Raw genomic sequence first — 19,562 nt, 5'->3', positions numbered from 1 at the left:
TGTAATAGTTTGGTCATAATTTTATAACAAAGTATCACATTGATATATAATTCTATGAACAAATCTCTCATAAAGCTCTGTGCTCCTTGAGGACAGGCACCATGTAACCACTTCATTTCAACAAAAATTTATACCTTGGAAGCTAGGTATAAAAGAGTAGATATACCCAAGATATGTGGAGTTAATTATGAAAAGATCTAACTAACCCAATAATTACAAAACACATATTCAGAAAGATCAAATATATTTTAGTCAAACATAGAGATTTTACTTAAAATGTTCACAAAGGCATTTTCATAAAGCAAGTTTTTAAAAATTTTCCACTCCTACTTATTTCTTTCCCAATGTCTTCCTTCCAAGTTTAAAATAATTTTATTTTATTTATTCATATTAGTGAAAATAAAAAAGCCAAAGAAAAAAATTTAAATATGCTAATGATCTATTCTTTGTTATATTTTAACTTCTTTTCACAATTTTAAGTAGTTTTGCTTGGTTAATTAAATTACTGTTTTAAAATAATACTATAATAATGTTCTCTGTAATGTTTTCGTTTAACTATCACCAGTGAAAGTGCCAATTGAACAAAGAATTTTAGTACAAAATTGAAAGGTTAATAGCAAGCTATTAAGGAATTAAGTATGAAATGTATATTAATTTTAATGACCGGCTTTTGATCTCAAGTACATCATTTTTTTCAGCAAGTTGCTTTATGTATCTACCCGACTCTTTGCCTCAACCCTGGGTAAAAATTTTAGCAATAAATGAATTTATCTGTTTTTACTCTGAATTTTGATGTCAAATCTCTTATTACATTTATGTAAAATTAAGTCATACTCCAAAATTTTAAAATATTGGTAGTGAGTGTAAATATTCATTGTATTCTTTTAACTTTTCTGTATGTTTGGTAATTTTAATAATAAAAGTTAAGGATTAAGTTAAAAAAGTCATACATAAATATTATATTTTGGTATATAAATTCTTTCCTAGTATGGAAATGTTACTATGTACCTATACTATTTACCTACATACCTTGAAGTATTAGGGTACTAAGTAGCATGTGCTTTGAAAAATTATTAAAGCTTCATAGTTTCCTATTATAGTCTATTATTACTTTTAAATAATATATAAATTTAACTTTCTCCTATTATTTCAAATGTTGCCAGAATTTGACTAAAATGTGGCTCTTATTCTTCTGTAGCAACAGAATAGACTAGGATTTCTAGTGCTATGATAATAGAGCGCAAATCTTTATTTTAAAGAACATTCCTTTGTCACATCAAGAGTTGAATTTTGCGCAAAGTTAGGGGTATTATAACTGCTGGTTGAACAGAACCAGCTTTGGTGCTCCCTCCCTCCCTCACTTCCTCCCAGACTCTCGGTGTCACTTCCTGTAGAGCTCCCTCTTAGGCTCTGTAACATGGATTCTTTCTGTGATCATGTAGGCTGGGAAGTCCTGATCTTGTTTTTTCCAACTCTAACTACTCTATCTAGATCTCCTGATACTTTGGCTTTAGGAGGCATGCTAGGGACCCTGGCCAGGCCAAGTTTCAGGAAAAGTCGCTTTTTGGGTAGTGCTAGGGAAATGAGAATATGTGAGAGATGAATTGTGAAATCAGTAAAAGGACTATGGCTCTTCTTTGCAATTTCTTTTAGGCCTATTCCTTATTCTTTCTTTCCTCTTAATTCCTTAAAGAATTAGAGTAAAGATATTTTTGAAAAGCAAAGATTCCTAGTTGTGCAGAGCAAGTATAAATTTTTTCTTGAACATGACAGATAAAAACAATTCATTTTTATGGTCGTCAATCTGATTGGGTTACTATAAGAAAAATATTATGTGCTTAATATTAATTCATTTTTATGGTCGTCAATCTGATTGGGTTACTATAAGAAAAATATTAAATGCTTAAACAGCAAGCATTTATTTCTCACAGGTCTAGAGTCCAAGATCAAGATTCTGATAGATTCAGTGTCTGGTGGGAACCCCCTTTTTGGTTCATAGACAGCCATCTTCTCACTCTGGGGACCTGGTGATGGGATGAGAGCTCTCTGTGCTCTCTTTCATAAGGACACAAATCCCATTCATGAGGACTCCACTCTCATGATCTAATCACCTCCCAGAGTCCCCACCTCCACACTGAGGCTTAGGATTTCAACATATGAATTTCAAGAGGACACACACATGCAATACATAAAGTGGTGTATAAGTACTTTCAATCATATAATACAATGCAAAAAAAAAAATGTGGGAAATAACATGTGGTATGCCTTCTGAGTTGTCAAACATACATATTAGTTCTACAAATTTATGTTGAAGCCATAACAGAGCCCAAATATTTCCCTTTACTTCTTCTATTGACTTTTATTGGTGTAATTTTTCCAAGCTAAATACAATGTACATTTTAATTCAATTGTTGGATAATTGGGAGTGAATGGATAGTTATTGAAATAGAATTTCAGAATCTGGTATATGCAAAATCTTTTCTGGTTTATTTAATATATGAGAGATCATTGAGGCTCAGAATCATTTCAGTGACTTCTTCGATATTACTTAATTTATGGCAAACTAAACCAGTTGATATATCGATACAGCTATTAGTTTATACTAATAGGCACTTAAATATCTGTAAAAATAAAAGTATTCATAATGTAAATCTGTAACTTACTAAATAATATTGTAGTGGACATAATATATTATATATAAAACTTGACACAAAATAGGTATTTTTACTTAGGCTGCAGAAGGATAAGGGCAAAAAGCACTTATTCATATTATCAGCCTCTCTTTTTCTGAAATCCATTTAGCACATTGCTTTTGACAGGCTTTACAGACTCAGAAATACATATTCCCTAAGTGATAATTTCTTTGATTTCTATTACTCGATGCTTAAAGTTTTCTAGTTTTGTTCAATTTTTTATAAATATAGCTATTACAAAGCTCTACTCATTTTTTTTTTTTAATTTGAACTTCTTATTAGCTTTTCTTCTGTTGGAAAAAATAAATCCTCCTATATCTATGCAGTCAATTACCAAGGAAGTCCAAATCCTTTCAAATGTTCTTAGTATTTTGAAGCATAAAAGATAAAATATTCAATTTTTCAATTTTGAGGGTGATAATGACAGTTCTGTGACTACAGAACATTAACCCAAAGTGTACTTACATTTATTAAGTCATATACTTACATTTATTAGGTCATATAAAGGCATATTGCTAATAGCTTTCTATCCTAAAAGGTTACAAAGGAATAAACAATATAGGGTTAAAAATTAAAATATTGAAGATAGCAAAGCATGTTTCTAAGGAAATCCAAGTATTCAATATCAACATTGTGGTGAACATTTTCTATCAAATGTATCATTGATTTTCAGTTCTTTTCATCTTTTTTATCATTGATTTTCAGTTCTTTTCATCTGATTTCTACCTCACTTTTTTTTTTTGGTATTTTAGTGCATTCATAAATATGAGCATTACAATAAAAAAATAAAAGAAAGGCTATATACTCTTTATCAGTCAATATGACTCAATAGAATTTAGATATTTTCAATATGAATATTGCTATCAGACACATTTTCCCATTACTATTTTGACCAGATATTTTCCTTTACAGGATTTATACTGCTCTCTAGATCAAATCTAAACATCTGTCACAGTTTTATGATCCTTCATAATCTGTTTAAATTCTAACTAAATATATTCCATATTCATAAGCATATCTTTGTGTTTAACTGTAGGTTAGTTCAATAAATGTGTATTAAAATAATACTATCATTTCCATTCTAATCTTTGTGTCTATATCTTTGCCATGCTAGTCTTCCAGTTTGGATGGTTGAAAATAATCTTTATTCATTATTTAAGGCTTTTCCATGAAGCCCTGTTGGTCTATTTCATTCAACTATGTACCCACCCCTAATAACCATGTCCGCATAGAGCAGTCTTTTTCTTTGAATTATTATTATAGTATATTACTTAATAACTGATTATGTACTCTCCTGAATGGCCTTAAATTGTATCATGAATATGAACTTATTATCAATTCATTGTCAGTCTTTATGTTATTTTAATTCAGTGTGACCTCCACTGTCTTGATTACTTTAGGAAAATTTACTACTGTGAGGAAGCTGAGTGAAAAGCAATATTCATGAGTCAGATTCTCTGAAATTACTAAAAGATGTGACATTTCACTCAAATCTTAAAAACGACTCAAAATCTTTCTAAAAGTTTCTAAGCCTCATGTTGCTGATGAATGTATGTATTTATTTACTTTTTTTTTCAATGTGTAAAGCAAGGATAAAACAGGAATTAATGAAACAAAAGAAGAATTTAAATAGTATATAATGTCATGGTAGTTTATTGAATACTGTTTAATGTAACTGGTTCAGTATTGACTTATACAGTCAGTTGATGTACCTTTAGAAAAACCTTCTCCGAATGGGTATATAATTTTTCTATGACTATATATAGTCATTGTCATTTCTAAAGTATAGTGTTTTTAGATAACTGGGGATATAATACCTTCAGATCAGGTTTGGCATACCTTATTTCTAATTATTATTCCTTTCCACCATTTAAAATTAAAAAAAAAAAAAGCTGCATATTATTTTGCCTTTCTTGGCACAACTGAAATTTTCTTTAGACTTTATATTATTTTCCAGCAGATCAAGTGATGGTTCGGGGCACCAGAAAACCTGATAAGCTACCAGATTCAATTAACATCAGATAAGCTTGTCAAAGATGTGCAATCTAGTCTCCTGAATCCTGATCCAGTGTATATTATCTGTCACACAAGAGAAACTGCCATTTGTTCTACCTTTGGTGTGCCATAGAATTATCCATTGGCTGAGTGACTTTAATTACTTTTTTTCACACAAAGATCTTTATTTATCCTGGCAATATGTTTTTATTCTTTTCCAAAGTTTCAAGTAATTTGTTACATGAAACTATCTGGCAAGTTAAAAATAAATTCTTTAGATATGCTGATAATATTTTTAAAAATATCATGTTGTATAATAACGTTTCTTTATTTTAAAAATTCCTTTCCAGTTAAAAGGAATTGGTGTCAGGCTACACCAGAGATATATTTCTAAAAGTTATTCTGTAAAGTAAGTTTGTAATATGGACATTTTCTTTTCTTCATCTCAGTGCCCATACATTGTCACACCACTCATTAATGCAGAGTAAACTCATTAATTAATAATCATAGATGTGATTTATAGGTTTTTTCACATATTTGATGTTATAAAGGATATTCATAAGACATGAGTGAGGTCGTTACCACTAGTTTCTCTTCTTCTTGTACCTCATGCCATGTATAAATAAGAAAATTATCATGAGAGGCCTCTAGAATGATTAAAATTGCTCTTCCTTGAGAAAATCTAATTTGAGTATGGTTTCACAGATAGTTTGACAAATGTCATCATTAACTTGCATAGTTTGGGAATGTTCCACCATTTTTAACATCTTATTAGAGTAAAATAAAATGATTTAATATATTATCCATTATTTTGCTCATCTTCTAACATATCCATGATATATCTATTACATTACCCTGGCTGTTGTGGCCATGTGTCTATTCCCAGGTCATTCCATTTCCTCTCATTTTTTATTAAATTTATTGTGGTGATGTTCTTTAATAAAATTATATAGGTCTCCAATATACAATTCAATAATTCATCATATGTATATTGCGCTGTGTGTTCGCCACCCAAAGTCAAATCTTCTGTCACCATATATTTGACCCCTCTTTCCCCTTATCTACTTTGCCCCCTCCCCCCTTTCCATCTGATAATCACTAAACTGTTGTCTGTGTCTATGAGTGTTTGTCTTGTTTTCAGTTTTATACTCTACATATGACTGAAATCATGTGGTTCTCAACTTTTTCTGTCTGACTTTTTTCACTTAGCATGATAATATCAAGATCCATCCATTCAGTTGCAAATGGCAGTATTTCATCTTATGGCTGCATAATATTCAATTGTATATATGTACTACATCTTCTATCCAATTATCTAACAAAGGACACTTTGGTTGTTTCCATGTCTTGGGCTCCATAAATAAAGCTGCAATGAACATTGGATTGCATGTGTCTTTATGAATAAATGTTTTCAAATTTGGGGGGTAGATACTCAGAAAAAGGATTGCTGAGTCATATGGTAATTCTGTTTTTAGTATTTTGAGGAACCTTCATATTGTTTTCCATAGCGGCTATACCAGTTTACATTCCCACTAGCAGTGTATGAAGATTCTTTTTTCTCCACAACCTCTCCAACACTTGTTATTACTGGTTTTGTTGATGATAGCATTCGTACAGGTATGAGATGATATCTCATTGTGGTTTTGATTTGCATTTCCCTAATAACTAGTGAAGTTGAGTATCTTTTCATATGTCTCTTGCCTTTTGTATGTCTTCTTGGGAAAAGAATCTGTTTAGGTCCTCTGCCCATTTTTTAATTGGATTGTTTGGGGGTTTTGTTGTTGAGTCATATGAGTTCTTTAAATATTTTTGGATATTAGCTCTTTATCAGAGATGTTGTTTGCAAATATCTTCTCCCATTCAGTTGATTGCCTCTTTGTTTTATTGATGGTTTCTATTGCTGTGCAGAAGCTTTTTAGTTTTATATAGTCTCATTCATTTATTTATTTTTGCTTTTATTTCTCTTGCCTTTGAGGTCAAATTCTTAAAATCCTCTCTAAAACTAAGGTCTATGAGTTTAGTATCTATGTTTTCTTCTTTGCAATTTATTGCTTCAGCTCTTATATTTAGGTCTTTGATCTTTTTCAAGTTAATTTTTGTGTATGATGACAGGTAACAATCTAGTTTCACTCTTTTACATGTGGCATTCCAATTTTCCCAACACCATTTATCGAAGAGGTTTTCTTTTCTCCATTGTATGTTTTTAGCTTTGTCGTAATTTATTTGCCCGTGTATATGTGGGTTTACTTCTGGGCACTCAATTCTGTTCAGTTGGTCTGTATGTCTATTTTTCTGCTGATATGCTGTTTTGATTATGTCACTTTGTAGTATAATTTGAAGTCAAGCAGAATGGTACCTGCGGCCTTGTTTCCCCCCACTCCCAAGGATTGCTTTGGCTATTTGAAGTTTTTTTGCGATCCCATACAAATTTGATGATTTTATATTCTATTTCTTTAAAAAATGACATTGAGATTTTGATGGGGATTGCATTAAATTTGTATATTGCTTTGGTAATATGGCCATTTTTACTATGTTGATTCTTCCAATCCATGAACATAGAATTTCATTTCTTTGTGTCTTCTTTAATTTTTTAAAAATAAATCCTAAATAAAATTCTAGCAAATCAAACACAACAATACATTAAAAGGATTCCTTTTTAAACCCCTTTCATGAAAATAAGACTTTTGCTTTTATCACTTCACTAAAACTATACTTGTGCAACATATGAATGACCTGTATATTACTAAATTTAATGAATTTATACAATAATTCTTATGTTTTCTGACCTAGCAGTAGTAGGTTTTAACACCCCTGAGCACATTTTCCTTTTTGATACATGACCTTATCTCAACTTCCAAGATACCATCTTCTCTTAGTTTCTTTGTTCTCTTTTTCTGGTACCTCTTCTTGTCCCAGGGCTCAGTTCTTGATCTTCTTTTCTATTTATCCAGTATCTTTCTGTGACTTGGATTTAATTGTCATCTCTACACCATGGACACCCAGTTGACATCTCTGGCCTAGACCTCTCTATTCAGCATTCCATTTGGCTATCTAGACACCTCAGCTTAACTTGCCTTTTTAACCTTCTACCTAAATTTAGTGCAGTTACACTCTTCGCTGTCTCAGTTGAGGACAACTTGGTTCTTTAGATTGGTGAGTCTAAAAATTTAGGGTCTTTTTTTTTTCTTCTTTTTTCTCAAATACCTTGTGTTCACTTCAATCCCAGAAGTCCTTTTGGCTCAAAGATATCTAGTATGTGACCATTTCTCTTTATCAGTGATGGCGGCTAGGACCAGAACTGGCACCTCCCACTTGAATTGCTCCAATAGTTTTAACTGGCTCCCTATTCCACCCTGGCTCCCGACCTTAAAGTCTGTTAGACTGTTGTTCACAGAGCCAGAGCAATCCTTTTCAAACATAAATCAGATCATATTATTACCTCATCTTAAAAGCCTCAACAGCTTATAATCTGATTCATTAAAAAAAAAAAAATGCTAAAGACTTAATAATGCCTTCTCTTTCTCATTTTATTTCCACTATCCCCTTGCTGTTTCTTGAATGTGCCGGGCACGCTTCTCATATAAGGTTTTTACATTGCTGGTTTCCTCTGCTTAGAACACAATTCCTTAATATAGCCACACTCATGACTTCCTCAGTTCCTTCTATGTCTTTGCTCAAAGAACACTCTCTCAGGACCTTTTCTCAAAGGACCTCCCTGAAATCCTTCAGACCTCTCCTCAATTTCCAGAAACCCATGATTGCTCTTATCCCGCTCTATTTTTTTCCCAGTAAAATTATCATCTTATTGCTTATATAATTTATCTATTTATTATGTTAACTGCATATGGTGTCTTCTCTCACTAGGACTATGTGTCCTTCTTGTCTGACACATAGTAAGTAGGTAGTCAATCAAATAAATGATGTTTCTCCTTCTTTCCTCATTATTTTACTCTCATTGCTTCTCAGAGTCAATAATGGTTCTGTTTCCAACAGTTAACTTGGATTCTTTCCATTTTAAGGGTCTGTTATTTAGGATCATCTCTCAGCATTTACCTTCTTAATTATGTCGCCTTTTTTTTTCTGTCAGTTTTTCTTTCTTTTGCTTATTCTATCTCTTTAGCTATTTTTAGGCATACATATTTAATTTTCTGGTATTTAAGTCACTCTTTTTTCTCATCTTTGGCCCATTCTTAGCTATATTTCTATATCTAGAAGATTTTTTCCCAGGTCCCCAAGACTTGTATTCTTAACAACTAGTCAAGAAATCTTACTTTTCCCTAGAAATGTTTCCCATGTAAATTTGTAGCACAGATTTCTGCTTTTCACCTACCTATCCCCTCCATTTACCCTATAGGCAACCTTGTAATCCATGATTTAGATTCACCTTCACTCAACATCCTACTGAGATGCCGATTCCCTTTGACTTAAAGCTAGTATGAAGTTACTTAGCAATATATAGTCATTTGTTTATTTTTGACATATATTTTATCTTCTATTTTAGAAACCATAAATATCTGTATATATAGTTATATGTATTGTGTACTTAATTTTCTATTTTATCTAGTTTTTACTGAAAGCAAGCAATTTTTAGATCTTTCCCTGTTGGGTATCTAAAATTGTTTGATATTCTTTTCTTTAACAGGTCATTGCTTTAGTGATGGATATGTTTACAGATGTGGACATTTTTAAAGAAATAGTGGAAGCATCAACTCGAGGGATATCTGTATATGTTCTGCTCGATGAATCCAACTTTAATCATTTCCTAAACATGACTGAGAAACAGGGTTGTCAAGTTCAACGTCTCAGGGTAAGAATTCTATGTTTTTTTCTCAATATTTTGTCTACCATTTTTATCTCAGTTAAATTTAAGTCATGTTAAGCTATATTTCTCCAAAAGTAAAATATATATTTTTTAAAGTAGTATAATGATTGATCACCTAACTGTCCCCTTATACTTTTCAGAATGTAATTCAAAACACACAACTTTGTGCCAATTTTATATGGTGCTTTTCTTGCTTCTGGAACACTTAAGCTTCTGAATTTACTTTGCTGCCAGTCCTCATTAATGCTTATACTTGGCAAACACAACCTCAAAACCACTGACTCGAGTGATTCTTGCATTCAGCAGATGTTACTTATCACAACCATGTACAATAGTGTTTTCAGTTACATTAGACTTTTTAAAAGGAGGGTACATTTTAATTTTTAGTTATTTCGATATTGTGTAACTATAACCTGAAAGGATCTCTTGCAGGAGGACCCTAAATGATTTATGAAACCATCCTGGGTAAATGTAAAAAGATACCTCTTATTTAAGTTATGTAAAATACATATTAAGTGACTGTTTTCTCAGTATGTTTTTGGGGAAGGTAATGTTTTAAAATTTGCTTTTCACTATTTTCTTTTTGTAGTGAAATGTTTTAAAATATCATTTTAAGTATACCTTTTTGATACTAAGACCTTATATTGACATAGTTTACTTTTAAAAATATTCTCTTTCTTGTCTTAATTTTTACTTTATACTTACATGTAATTCTAGAATATTCGAGTGCGGACAGTAAAAGGCCAAGATTATCTTTCAAAAACGGGAGCAAAATTTCATGGAAAACTGGAACAGAAATTTTTGTTAATTGATTGCCAGAAAGTTATGTACGGTTCTTACAGGTAAGATCGTTGTGTTTGCCTTCAACATTATCAACCATGTATAGGACTTATTAGTTTCAAATTTTAATGTAATCTGTTATTTTTTAAAAACCAATAATAAAAAGAACGCTTGCATGGAAGCTTAGAGACTTGGGTTTCAAGTCTGTGCCTCTAAAGAACATTAAGGCATTAGGCAAATCACATAACTTCTTTGGGCTTCAGATTTTTCATCCCCAAAACAAGAGAGTTGACTAATACCTCAGGTTCCCTACAGCTCTATCATGCAAAAAAATGTTTTTGCTCCTTATGAAAACAGTATGTACTATGGACTTAACCGCAGTTTATAAGAATAGAAGCTGTTTATCATTTTGAACAACGTGTCGAATTCATTTGTTAATATTATTAAGAATCTGATAATTACCATTTAGTCACTATAGTACTACCAGAAAAGCATTTAAGAGTCTGGCCATTAAAAATGTCATGGCAGACACTAGACATGTCACTCAGCCTCAGATTCTACTCTCTTGTGTCTTTCGAGGCTTCCACTGGTGATGTATCTACTCTGTTCTAGCTTAGCTCTTTCATGTATTTCATCCCTAATCCTTACAACTTATCTACAAGGCAGTTGTTTTAATCTACATTTTATAAATGATGAAACTGAAGTTCCAGAAGGTTAAGCGACTTGCCTAAACCCCACAGCTAACGGCCATAGGCAGTCCAGGACTGGCAGCCCAATCTAGGTCTGACAGGCTGCAGGTTATAAGTGCTGCTCTAATACTCTCTTAGAAATTTGAGGCATCAGTCCTGAATGGGATACACAGTAAAGCTATATCAACAGGCAGATGAAAATATCAACAAACACTTGTACTGCTGGGTCACCAGGGCAGAATGGATTCATTACTAAAGACTGGGAAGAAGCCAGGAGAGCTGTGGATGTAAACAGAACAGTGTGAGGGGAAACCTGCCTCAAGTCCACAATAAAGGGGCGACATGTTGAAGTGGAAGGCTGTGGGCAAGTTACTTAATTTGGCTGCACTTTAGTTTGTTCCTCTGTAAAATGAAGGTAATCATAGAACTACCTCATGTCGTCATTATGAGAATTAGAGTTAATGCATCCAAAGCCCCTAATGTTAACTGTTATTTTAGAACTTGTTTTAACTGTTATTATCTGCTAACTTTCTCTTTAAGCTAAGGGAACCTTTTTCAAAAATGTAGTTTGGCATGCTAAAGGAAAACTTGTTAAGAGTAGAAATTACAACTAGTGATTGAAATTATTGAGTCCTTTTAAAGATTCATTATATGTGTATATATTTGTTTAGATCCACTTGGTTTTCGAGAGATTTTAATTGAAATTTTAATTAAAATTAGGAGTTCACTTGACATAGATTATTGTTTATTAGTTAATCTCATTATAATGATTGCTTTCTACTTTTATTATTTAACTTGAACTTTAAGATTATCTTCAACAATAAATTCACCTCAACTTTGTTTTGCTGTCACTAGGTATTAATAGGTACTGTCCGTTGAGATGACTATATCTGAGCTACTTTAGAAATAGTGTTGGGAAAAACAAACAAACAGCAGCAACAAAAACTCTGTCTTTCCATCTATATCATAAGCCAGAGGCAGAATTTAAGTTGCTGTTTATGGAAGTGAATATGGAATACCTAGGACCACAGATTATAAAAATTCATCAAAACTCATCAATTCTTTTTATTATTTCATGTTAATTTTAAATATACTTCTTTAAAAATTTAATGGTTGTCAGCCCTTATCATTTTTGTTTTTTCTGACAAATTATCATGGACCTTACCTATTGTTAACAGTATTGTAACAGGATCTGGTAGAACAGTTATGAACCAGTCTTCACAGAAACTGGTTAAAATTTTACTTCTTTTTCATTAAAACCATCCTTTGTCTCTCATAGTCTAATATCTTCATGGTTTTCTTCATAGACAAATTAAAAATGCTTTCTTCTTTAATTATTCTTTTCCATGAAATTTCTTCGTATTTAAACTCCCGGCATTTCTAGAGAGGCCTGGTGTCTGTAATTCACCAGAGTAATACATTGTGTGACAGCTCACTCATTATGATGATGATTTTATCAGGAAAACACAACAGGTGTTTTGCCATATCATGACACATTGATGAGATAAAACACATACATATATCTTTTATCGATATGTGTAAATCACATTTTTTAATTGGAAACCCTCATTTGAAATTGTCATATGAAAATCTGGAAGATATTTAGTAAAGTATTCACAAAATTGACTGAAAGAGAATTTAAATATTTTTTAAAAATCTTTTAAATATTTTTTTTGCTCTCTGTAAAATTTACTTTCTAAAAGCAAGTTTCACTGAAGTTATTGACTTCAAGATGCCATCTTTGATCAGACTTGAAGATTATCACATTTAGAGATCCATGCTACAAACAGTGTACTGTCACTATTTTTATTCCATGGATTTCACTTTATTACCCACAGCCAGGAACTCAGTTTGAACCACTTTTTAATATGTGAGTTTATAACCACATTCCCAACTATAACTAATATGTATTTGGAGAAGGTGGGAGTAGGAAGTTAGTTCTGTTTTTTTTTTTTTTTTTTAACCAAGTAAATATATGCACATCATTTTAAAAATCAAATGTTACTAAATGATATGCAACACAAAACAGTAGGTTTTGTTCTCCATCTCTAGTCACTCCTGGTTCCTGACCTCCAGATTCAATTATTTAATTCTTTTAGCTAGTTCTTCTGATACTTATTTCATTGTCTTATATAATGTTATTATATTGCTATTTGTCGATTTATCACTTTAGATATTTTGACTTTATATTATGTAAATTGAGGAGTTATATTTTCAACTCACTCATATCTACTTACCCTCCTGGTCTCCATTCACTCAATACAGTTTTATCACAATTTTTGATTAGATGAAAAGTCTGGGTTTACATTACTGAACTTGTGTCAAAATTGATCATTGATGAGCAATGGAGTGAAATATGATGTTTCCTTTTTTCATAAGAAAGTTAATAACGACCATTTTAGTGTTGTTCATTGTCTTTGTTTTCTATTTTATTGTTATTTTTTTTATTCCAGTTGACTCTGAAAATTTCTTAGCAAATTTTCCAAACGCTCAATTACTACCAAAATCAGTTATGCCCAGTCTGGACTAACAGGTCTTTAACCTGGAGTACAGCTGGAGTCCTGGTATTCCCATATTCCTGGATAATTTGAGCTACAATTTCCTAAATTTCATTTTTAATCCCATTTTAACTCACTTTTATTTCTAAGTCACATTTTTTTCTCCCAAGTTTGCTAAAGGACATTTTCTATCAACATGGGATTTTTTTTTTAAACTCATAATTTTAGGTGATTTATGGTTTAACTGGAGATAGGGCTCTAAATGGAATCATTTTTCCTCTGAATTTGGAAGGCATTACCCTACATGAAAAATTGCTACTGAAAAATCTCAAACAATTGTTATTTCCATTCTTTTCATGTAACTTTTCTTTCTGGAAGTGTCTAGGATTTCCCTTTTATTTTGTGCTGTTTCTAAGTCTTGGCCTTTTTTTTATTTGTTGTTCTGGGGAATCCAGATACTTGTGTCTTGCAGTTCTGAGGTTTTCTTATTTATTGTTTAATAATTTCCTCTCCTCAATTATCTCTATTGTCTCTTTCTTGAATTCTTATTAACTAGATTTCTGCTCCCATTGTATTTTTTTTCCCTACAATTTTCCATCCAAGTGTGAGGGCATTTTAAAGCCTGGGAGATTTTCTCAATTATATCTTCTAACCCTTCTATCTTTCAATATTTTGCTATCAAATATTTTAAATATCTGCTACTTAACCATTTTCATAGCATCCTATTCATGTTTTATAGATGTACGTTCTCTTTATTTCTTTGAAGATATTAATTATAGTTTGTCTTTGTGTGTATTCAAAGGTATTCTTATTTGTGCATTTTCTATTTTCCTCCACTTGCCTTTATTGTGTTTGATTTGGTTTCTGTTTCGCATCTAAGCTTTTAAGCTTTATAAGCTATCTTCTAAATGTGCTTCAAATATTTGCCTATCTTTTGCTATGTGTTGATATTTAAGAATGAGGAACAGTAAAGCTTATTGGAAATTATGCAGAAAATGCTTATCAGCAGTTAAGATCAAAGAAGAGTGATTGGCTGGAGTCCTGGACATTTTACAGGAAGATCCCTAAATGTCATTATAAATAGCTCTTTTATTTCTGGGAGTGGTCAGCGTTTCCAGAAAATAATCTCTCAATTGAATATATCCTATTGAATGTCTTTCCATTACCTGAAATTATATTACAGTATTATTTCTGACTTAACCAAAGCATGGAACCTTTCCTAATCCCACATCCACCACTACTATTGTTTTCTGAGATTCTAAAGCTCAACACCTGGAGGTTATTTCTATTTTATAATCTATGCACACACTTTATGACATGCAGATATTCTGATTCTTCTTGTTACTGGCTCAACATTTTCACTTATTATTCCAATTTCTACTCTGATTTAGTCTCGCATTCGCATTACCTTACTCCAACTACCTTACTCATCATAGTAAAGGCAGTCTCTCATCTTTCAAGTCTGTACTACAAATAGCTACTAGAAAAAAAAAATCATTCTGCAAACATCTCCTTTTATTATAATTATCCAAATTTGAAAACAAATGCTACACAATCAAATTCTGCTTTGCTTTCAAGGTTTTCCCCACTAGTTCATCCATCTCTTATGAAGCTTCTTTCCTTCAGTTAAATATAATTTGTTTTCTGTGTTCAACCAGTGCATGGTTATTATTACTCCCTTCCTTTTCTGTCTGAACTTCTAGGTATCTACTCTCTGTCAAAATATTGCAAAACTCTCACTATCTCCAGGGATTTTCTCATGTTAGATAGATGACTATTCATATCTTCAGTTAGACTGAATATTTCTTTAATGATTCACTTTTGTACCATTTTTTTTGTCAGCTGGTGGCTCATCTGTCAATACAGAGCACCTAGTAAATGTCCTACTAGTACCTTCCATTCAATAAGCATAATAAATAAAATTAAGCACATCAGAATAATTCTTGTTTTACACTGCTGTATATGATATTTTATGTATTTTACATTATTACTGTACAGTTTTAAAAATATTTTTATCTGCCTTCATTATTGTCTCTTCTGTATAAACACTAAACTCCATTGTGGAGAATGTCTCTGGCTCTTTTTGTTTTAATCTGCATTGTATCATGTATATTATTTGATACATAGCATATTAGCAATTCATTCTTTTTTCATCTCAGTGACTCCATATGTTAATTATTTAGATTTTCAGACATCAGACTAAAGAGATTGGAAGTTCCACAAAGTACTATAAAGTAGCTACACATTTAATTTCCTAGAAATTGTACCTGTATTAAAAGATCTTAATTGGCATTCTGACTTGCATGGTTTGTGAGGATTAAATTTACCAATCCTCTGTACACTGAATGCAGTGAAGTATACCATTTAATGACTGAGGCTGCTGCTCAGAAATCCTCTGTTTACAACTCCCAGCATCCTAAATTTTACTTGTTGAGTAAGTCACAGACATAAGATACATGTATCAGCACAGACCTGTCTTGCATTATAACACGTTAGGACTTGTGAGAAATTGTAGTGATTATGCTGTCCACATCTTCATTTTGGACATGAGGAACACTGAGGCCCAAGCTCTTGTGGCAAGAGAACTCAGCAGAAGCTGGTTCTCTCAACTTTTCCTGTGATACTAGCTTGCCTCTACCTTGCTCAAATGCTATAATAAAATAGAATGTCACTTTTTTTTTTGCTGTATAAAATCTTAGTAAGAAGAGATACAAAGTGCATAGCAGGCTTTCCTTTGGGCTTCTGGTAAGTAACGAAAGGAATTATGGGTGGATTCACACCCTGGACTTGAGTTGCTTTGCTACTTAAAATATGAATATAGTCGTGGGGAAGCATATGTATTACAAGCATGTAATGATTGGAGATGTTCTAAGTTATGGTAGCCATGGAAAACAAACAAAAAATATTCTTTTGTCAACAATAAATGAAAGTTTTCTCGGTAGAGCTATATACTGTGATTAATATTTTAACTTGGTAAACATAAAATTTTCCAATTTTGATTTTTTCTTTTCAGCTACATGTGGTCATTTGAAAAAGCTCACCTCAGCATGGTTCAGATAATCACAGGACAACTTGTTGAGTCCTTTGATGAAGAATTTAGAACTCTCTATGCCAGATCATGTGTCCCCATTTCATTCGCTCAGGAAGAATCAGCAAGGGTGAAACATAGCAAAGCTCTCTGGGAGAATGGAACTTACTACCAGCGCTCAGTTTCTTCATTAGCTTCTGTTTCCAGCCAAAGAAACCTTATTGGGAGACAAGACAAAATTCATAAACTAGATCCTAATTACTTCAAAAACAGAGGGATATATACTCGAAATGAACATGACAAATATAACATAAGAAATCATGGATACAAACCTCATTTTGCTCCAAACTTTAACGGTCCAAATACAATCCGTCCATATCAACCCAGTCAGATAAGTGAAAATTGGAAGAGGCATAGTTATGCTGGGGAACAGCCAGAAACAGCACCATACCAACTGTTGAACAGGGCTCTGAATCGACCCATCAATCCTCCTGGTAATTGGAAAAAGCCTTCAGATAGTCTTAGTGTGGCATCCTCATCACGGGGAGGCTATGCAAGCCACCAAAACACACCTGCCCAGAGTTTTGCCAATCGGCTTGCCCAGAGGAAAACAACACAACTTGCAGAAAGGAATTCAAATATGCGGAGGTCTTTTAATGGGACAGATAATCATATTCGCTTTTTGCAACAGCGAATGCCAACCTTTGAAAATACCACAAAATCGTTCTTACGTAACTGGAGAATTGAATCCTACTTAAATGATCATTCAGAAGCTGCACCTGATTCAAATGGATCAGCTCTAGGTGACCGGTTTGAGAACTATGATAGTTCTGAGAATTTGAAAGCCAATGCTCTTTATACACATTCACGGCTTCGCTCCTCTTTTGTGTTTAAACCAACTTTACCTGAGCAGCAGGAAGTTAACAGTTGTACAACTGGCTCCTCCAATTCAACTATCATTGGTTCCCAGGGAAGTGACACACCTAAAGAGGTTCCAGACACCCCTACGAGTGAAGAGCATTTGACAGACAAACCGTTGCCAGAATCAATCCCCAAGCTGCCATCACAATCGGAGACACCAAAAATGCACACCTTGCAGGCTCCCGAAGAACACGCAGCAGTCTTAAAGCAAACCACCAGTGGCCATACAGAGTCAAACAACTATCTGTATACAAATTTGTGTGTAAATAAGCAGACAGAAAATCTAAAAAATCAACAAAATGAGAATCTACTTAAAAGGAGAAGTTTCCCACTCTTTGACCACTCAAAAACCAATTTAGATCATGGGAATAGTAAGCATTATGTATATAGTACACTTACCAGAAATCGAATTAGACAACCAGAAAAACCCAAAGAAGATTTGCTGAAAAGTTCTAAAAGCATGCACAATGTGACCAATAGCGGGGAAGAGGAGGAGGTTATCAAGAGGGACCCTCCGAGTGGCACTACTACCAAGTCAGTTTCCATTGCTGCTTTGCTTGATGTGAATAAAGAGGAACCTAACAAAGAACTCACTTCAAAGAAGGAAATTAAGGGTTCCCCGAGCTTTTTGAAAAAGGGGTCTCAGAAATTAAGGTCATTACTTAGCCTTACTCCAGAAAAGAAAGAAAATCTGTCCAAAAATAAAGGATCTGCATTTTACAGAATGTGTAGTAGTTCTGACACTTTAGTTTCTGAGACTGAAGAAAATCCAAAACCAAAAAAGTCAGAGCCAAAAGTTGATTCATCTCCCAGGAGAAAACGTTCTTCCTCATCAAACTCTCAAAGCAGCATTCACAAGAGTAAGGAAGATGTAGCAGTTAGCTCATGCCAGGGGATAAATTCTCCATCTGATGAAAGTAATAGAATAATACCTTCTCCAAGTCCAGTTGAAAGGAAATTCTTGGAAAGGGCAGGGGATGCCTCTGCCCCAAGATTTAACACTGAACAAATCCAATACCGAGATTCGAAGGAGTTTAATGCAGTTGGTGCTCCTGAAAGAAAACCAGTTTCTTCTCCAAGATCAAAGCCCAATGAGCTTCTAAGATCTCAGTCAACTGACCGGCGCATTTATAGTCGTTTTGAGCCATTTTGTAAGATTGAGAACTCTATTCACCCAATGAGCAACATGCCAAATACCAGTATACACCGCCCAGAAATAAAATCCACGACTATGGGCAATAGTTATGGTAGGTCCAGCCCAATGCTTAATTATAACACTAATGTTTATCACTCATATCAGCCAAATGAAAACAAGTTTCGAGGATTTATGCAGAAGTTTGGAAACTTCATACACAAAAATAAATGAAATACTATAACTGCAAATAGATATTAAAATGCAAAATGAATGTGGCTATAGATATTTATCCAGAGAACATTGTGGATAGTTTTTATAACATGACAGTGGATTTCTGTAGGGGCAGAATGTTAGTTATGATGTATATGTTTACCAACATACTATGTACTGTAAAGTTATTGTTCTGTGTGATAAAGTTAGTTGTTTAATCATACACAACTAGATGGAATGTCTCTATAAACACATGATTTTTAAATGGTAATGGTAAAAAAATGTAATTTAATTGTTTTCTTCAGACCAAAGATCTCCTTAAGTCTTAAACAGAAACTTCAGTGGAGAGATGGTATATGAATTTTAACCATTTATTCCAAAAAATATTTTTTAAAAAAGAATCCTAATACTATCATAGGTTCTTTATATGTCTCTACAGGATTTTCATATCTTCAAAGTAAGAGAAAATAAGACAAAACCTTTTCGTTTTTAATTGCCTTTGAATTCTACAGGTTAATTTGTTATATTTTATTAATGTTTTATTTTCCTGTGGAGTATATACAACTGGTTGGGGAGCAATGGTACAATTTTAAACTATATAGCTCAGCATATTTTTTTTTTATTTTGCCTGAGGGTGTTTGCAAAGTATTAGCCTCATGTAGCACAGGTACATCACAGGAATTTGTTTTTCTTATCCTTTGAAAACCATACCAGATGTGCTTTGCTCTACTCATTCAGAGAGCCTGTACTTCACTCACTTGTCAGGTGCTGACCATTCATAGTCATTTCTT

General features: G+C 32.9%; 1 protein-coding gene across 1 annotated transcript in view; it reads left to right on the top strand.

Annotated features, from left to right (window-relative positions):
* FAM83B (family with sequence similarity 83 member B) overlaps positions 1–19,108 on the top strand; it is a 75,613-nt gene extending 56,505 nt beyond the window's left edge. The window contains exons 3-5 of the mRNA XM_011375021.2: positions 9,331–9,495; positions 10,228–10,352; positions 16,491–19,108. Of these exons, the coding sequence (XP_011373323.1) occupies positions 9,331–9,495; positions 10,228–10,352; positions 16,491–18,792 (2,592 nt within the window). The 3' untranslated portion in view covers positions 18,793–19,108. The remainder of the gene's footprint in view (positions 1–9,330; positions 9,496–10,227; positions 10,353–16,490) is intronic.
* Positions 19,109–19,562: the final 454 nt, after the last annotated feature.

This window comes from Pteropus vampyrus, unplaced genomic scaffold (assembly GCF_000151845.1).
Source record: "Pteropus vampyrus isolate Shadow unplaced genomic scaffold, Pvam_2.0 Scaffold260, whole genome shotgun sequence".
NCBI lineage: Eukaryota > Metazoa > Chordata > Mammalia > Chiroptera > Pteropodidae > Pteropus > Pteropus vampyrus.
This window is presented reverse-complemented; position numbering and strand designations above follow the sequence as displayed.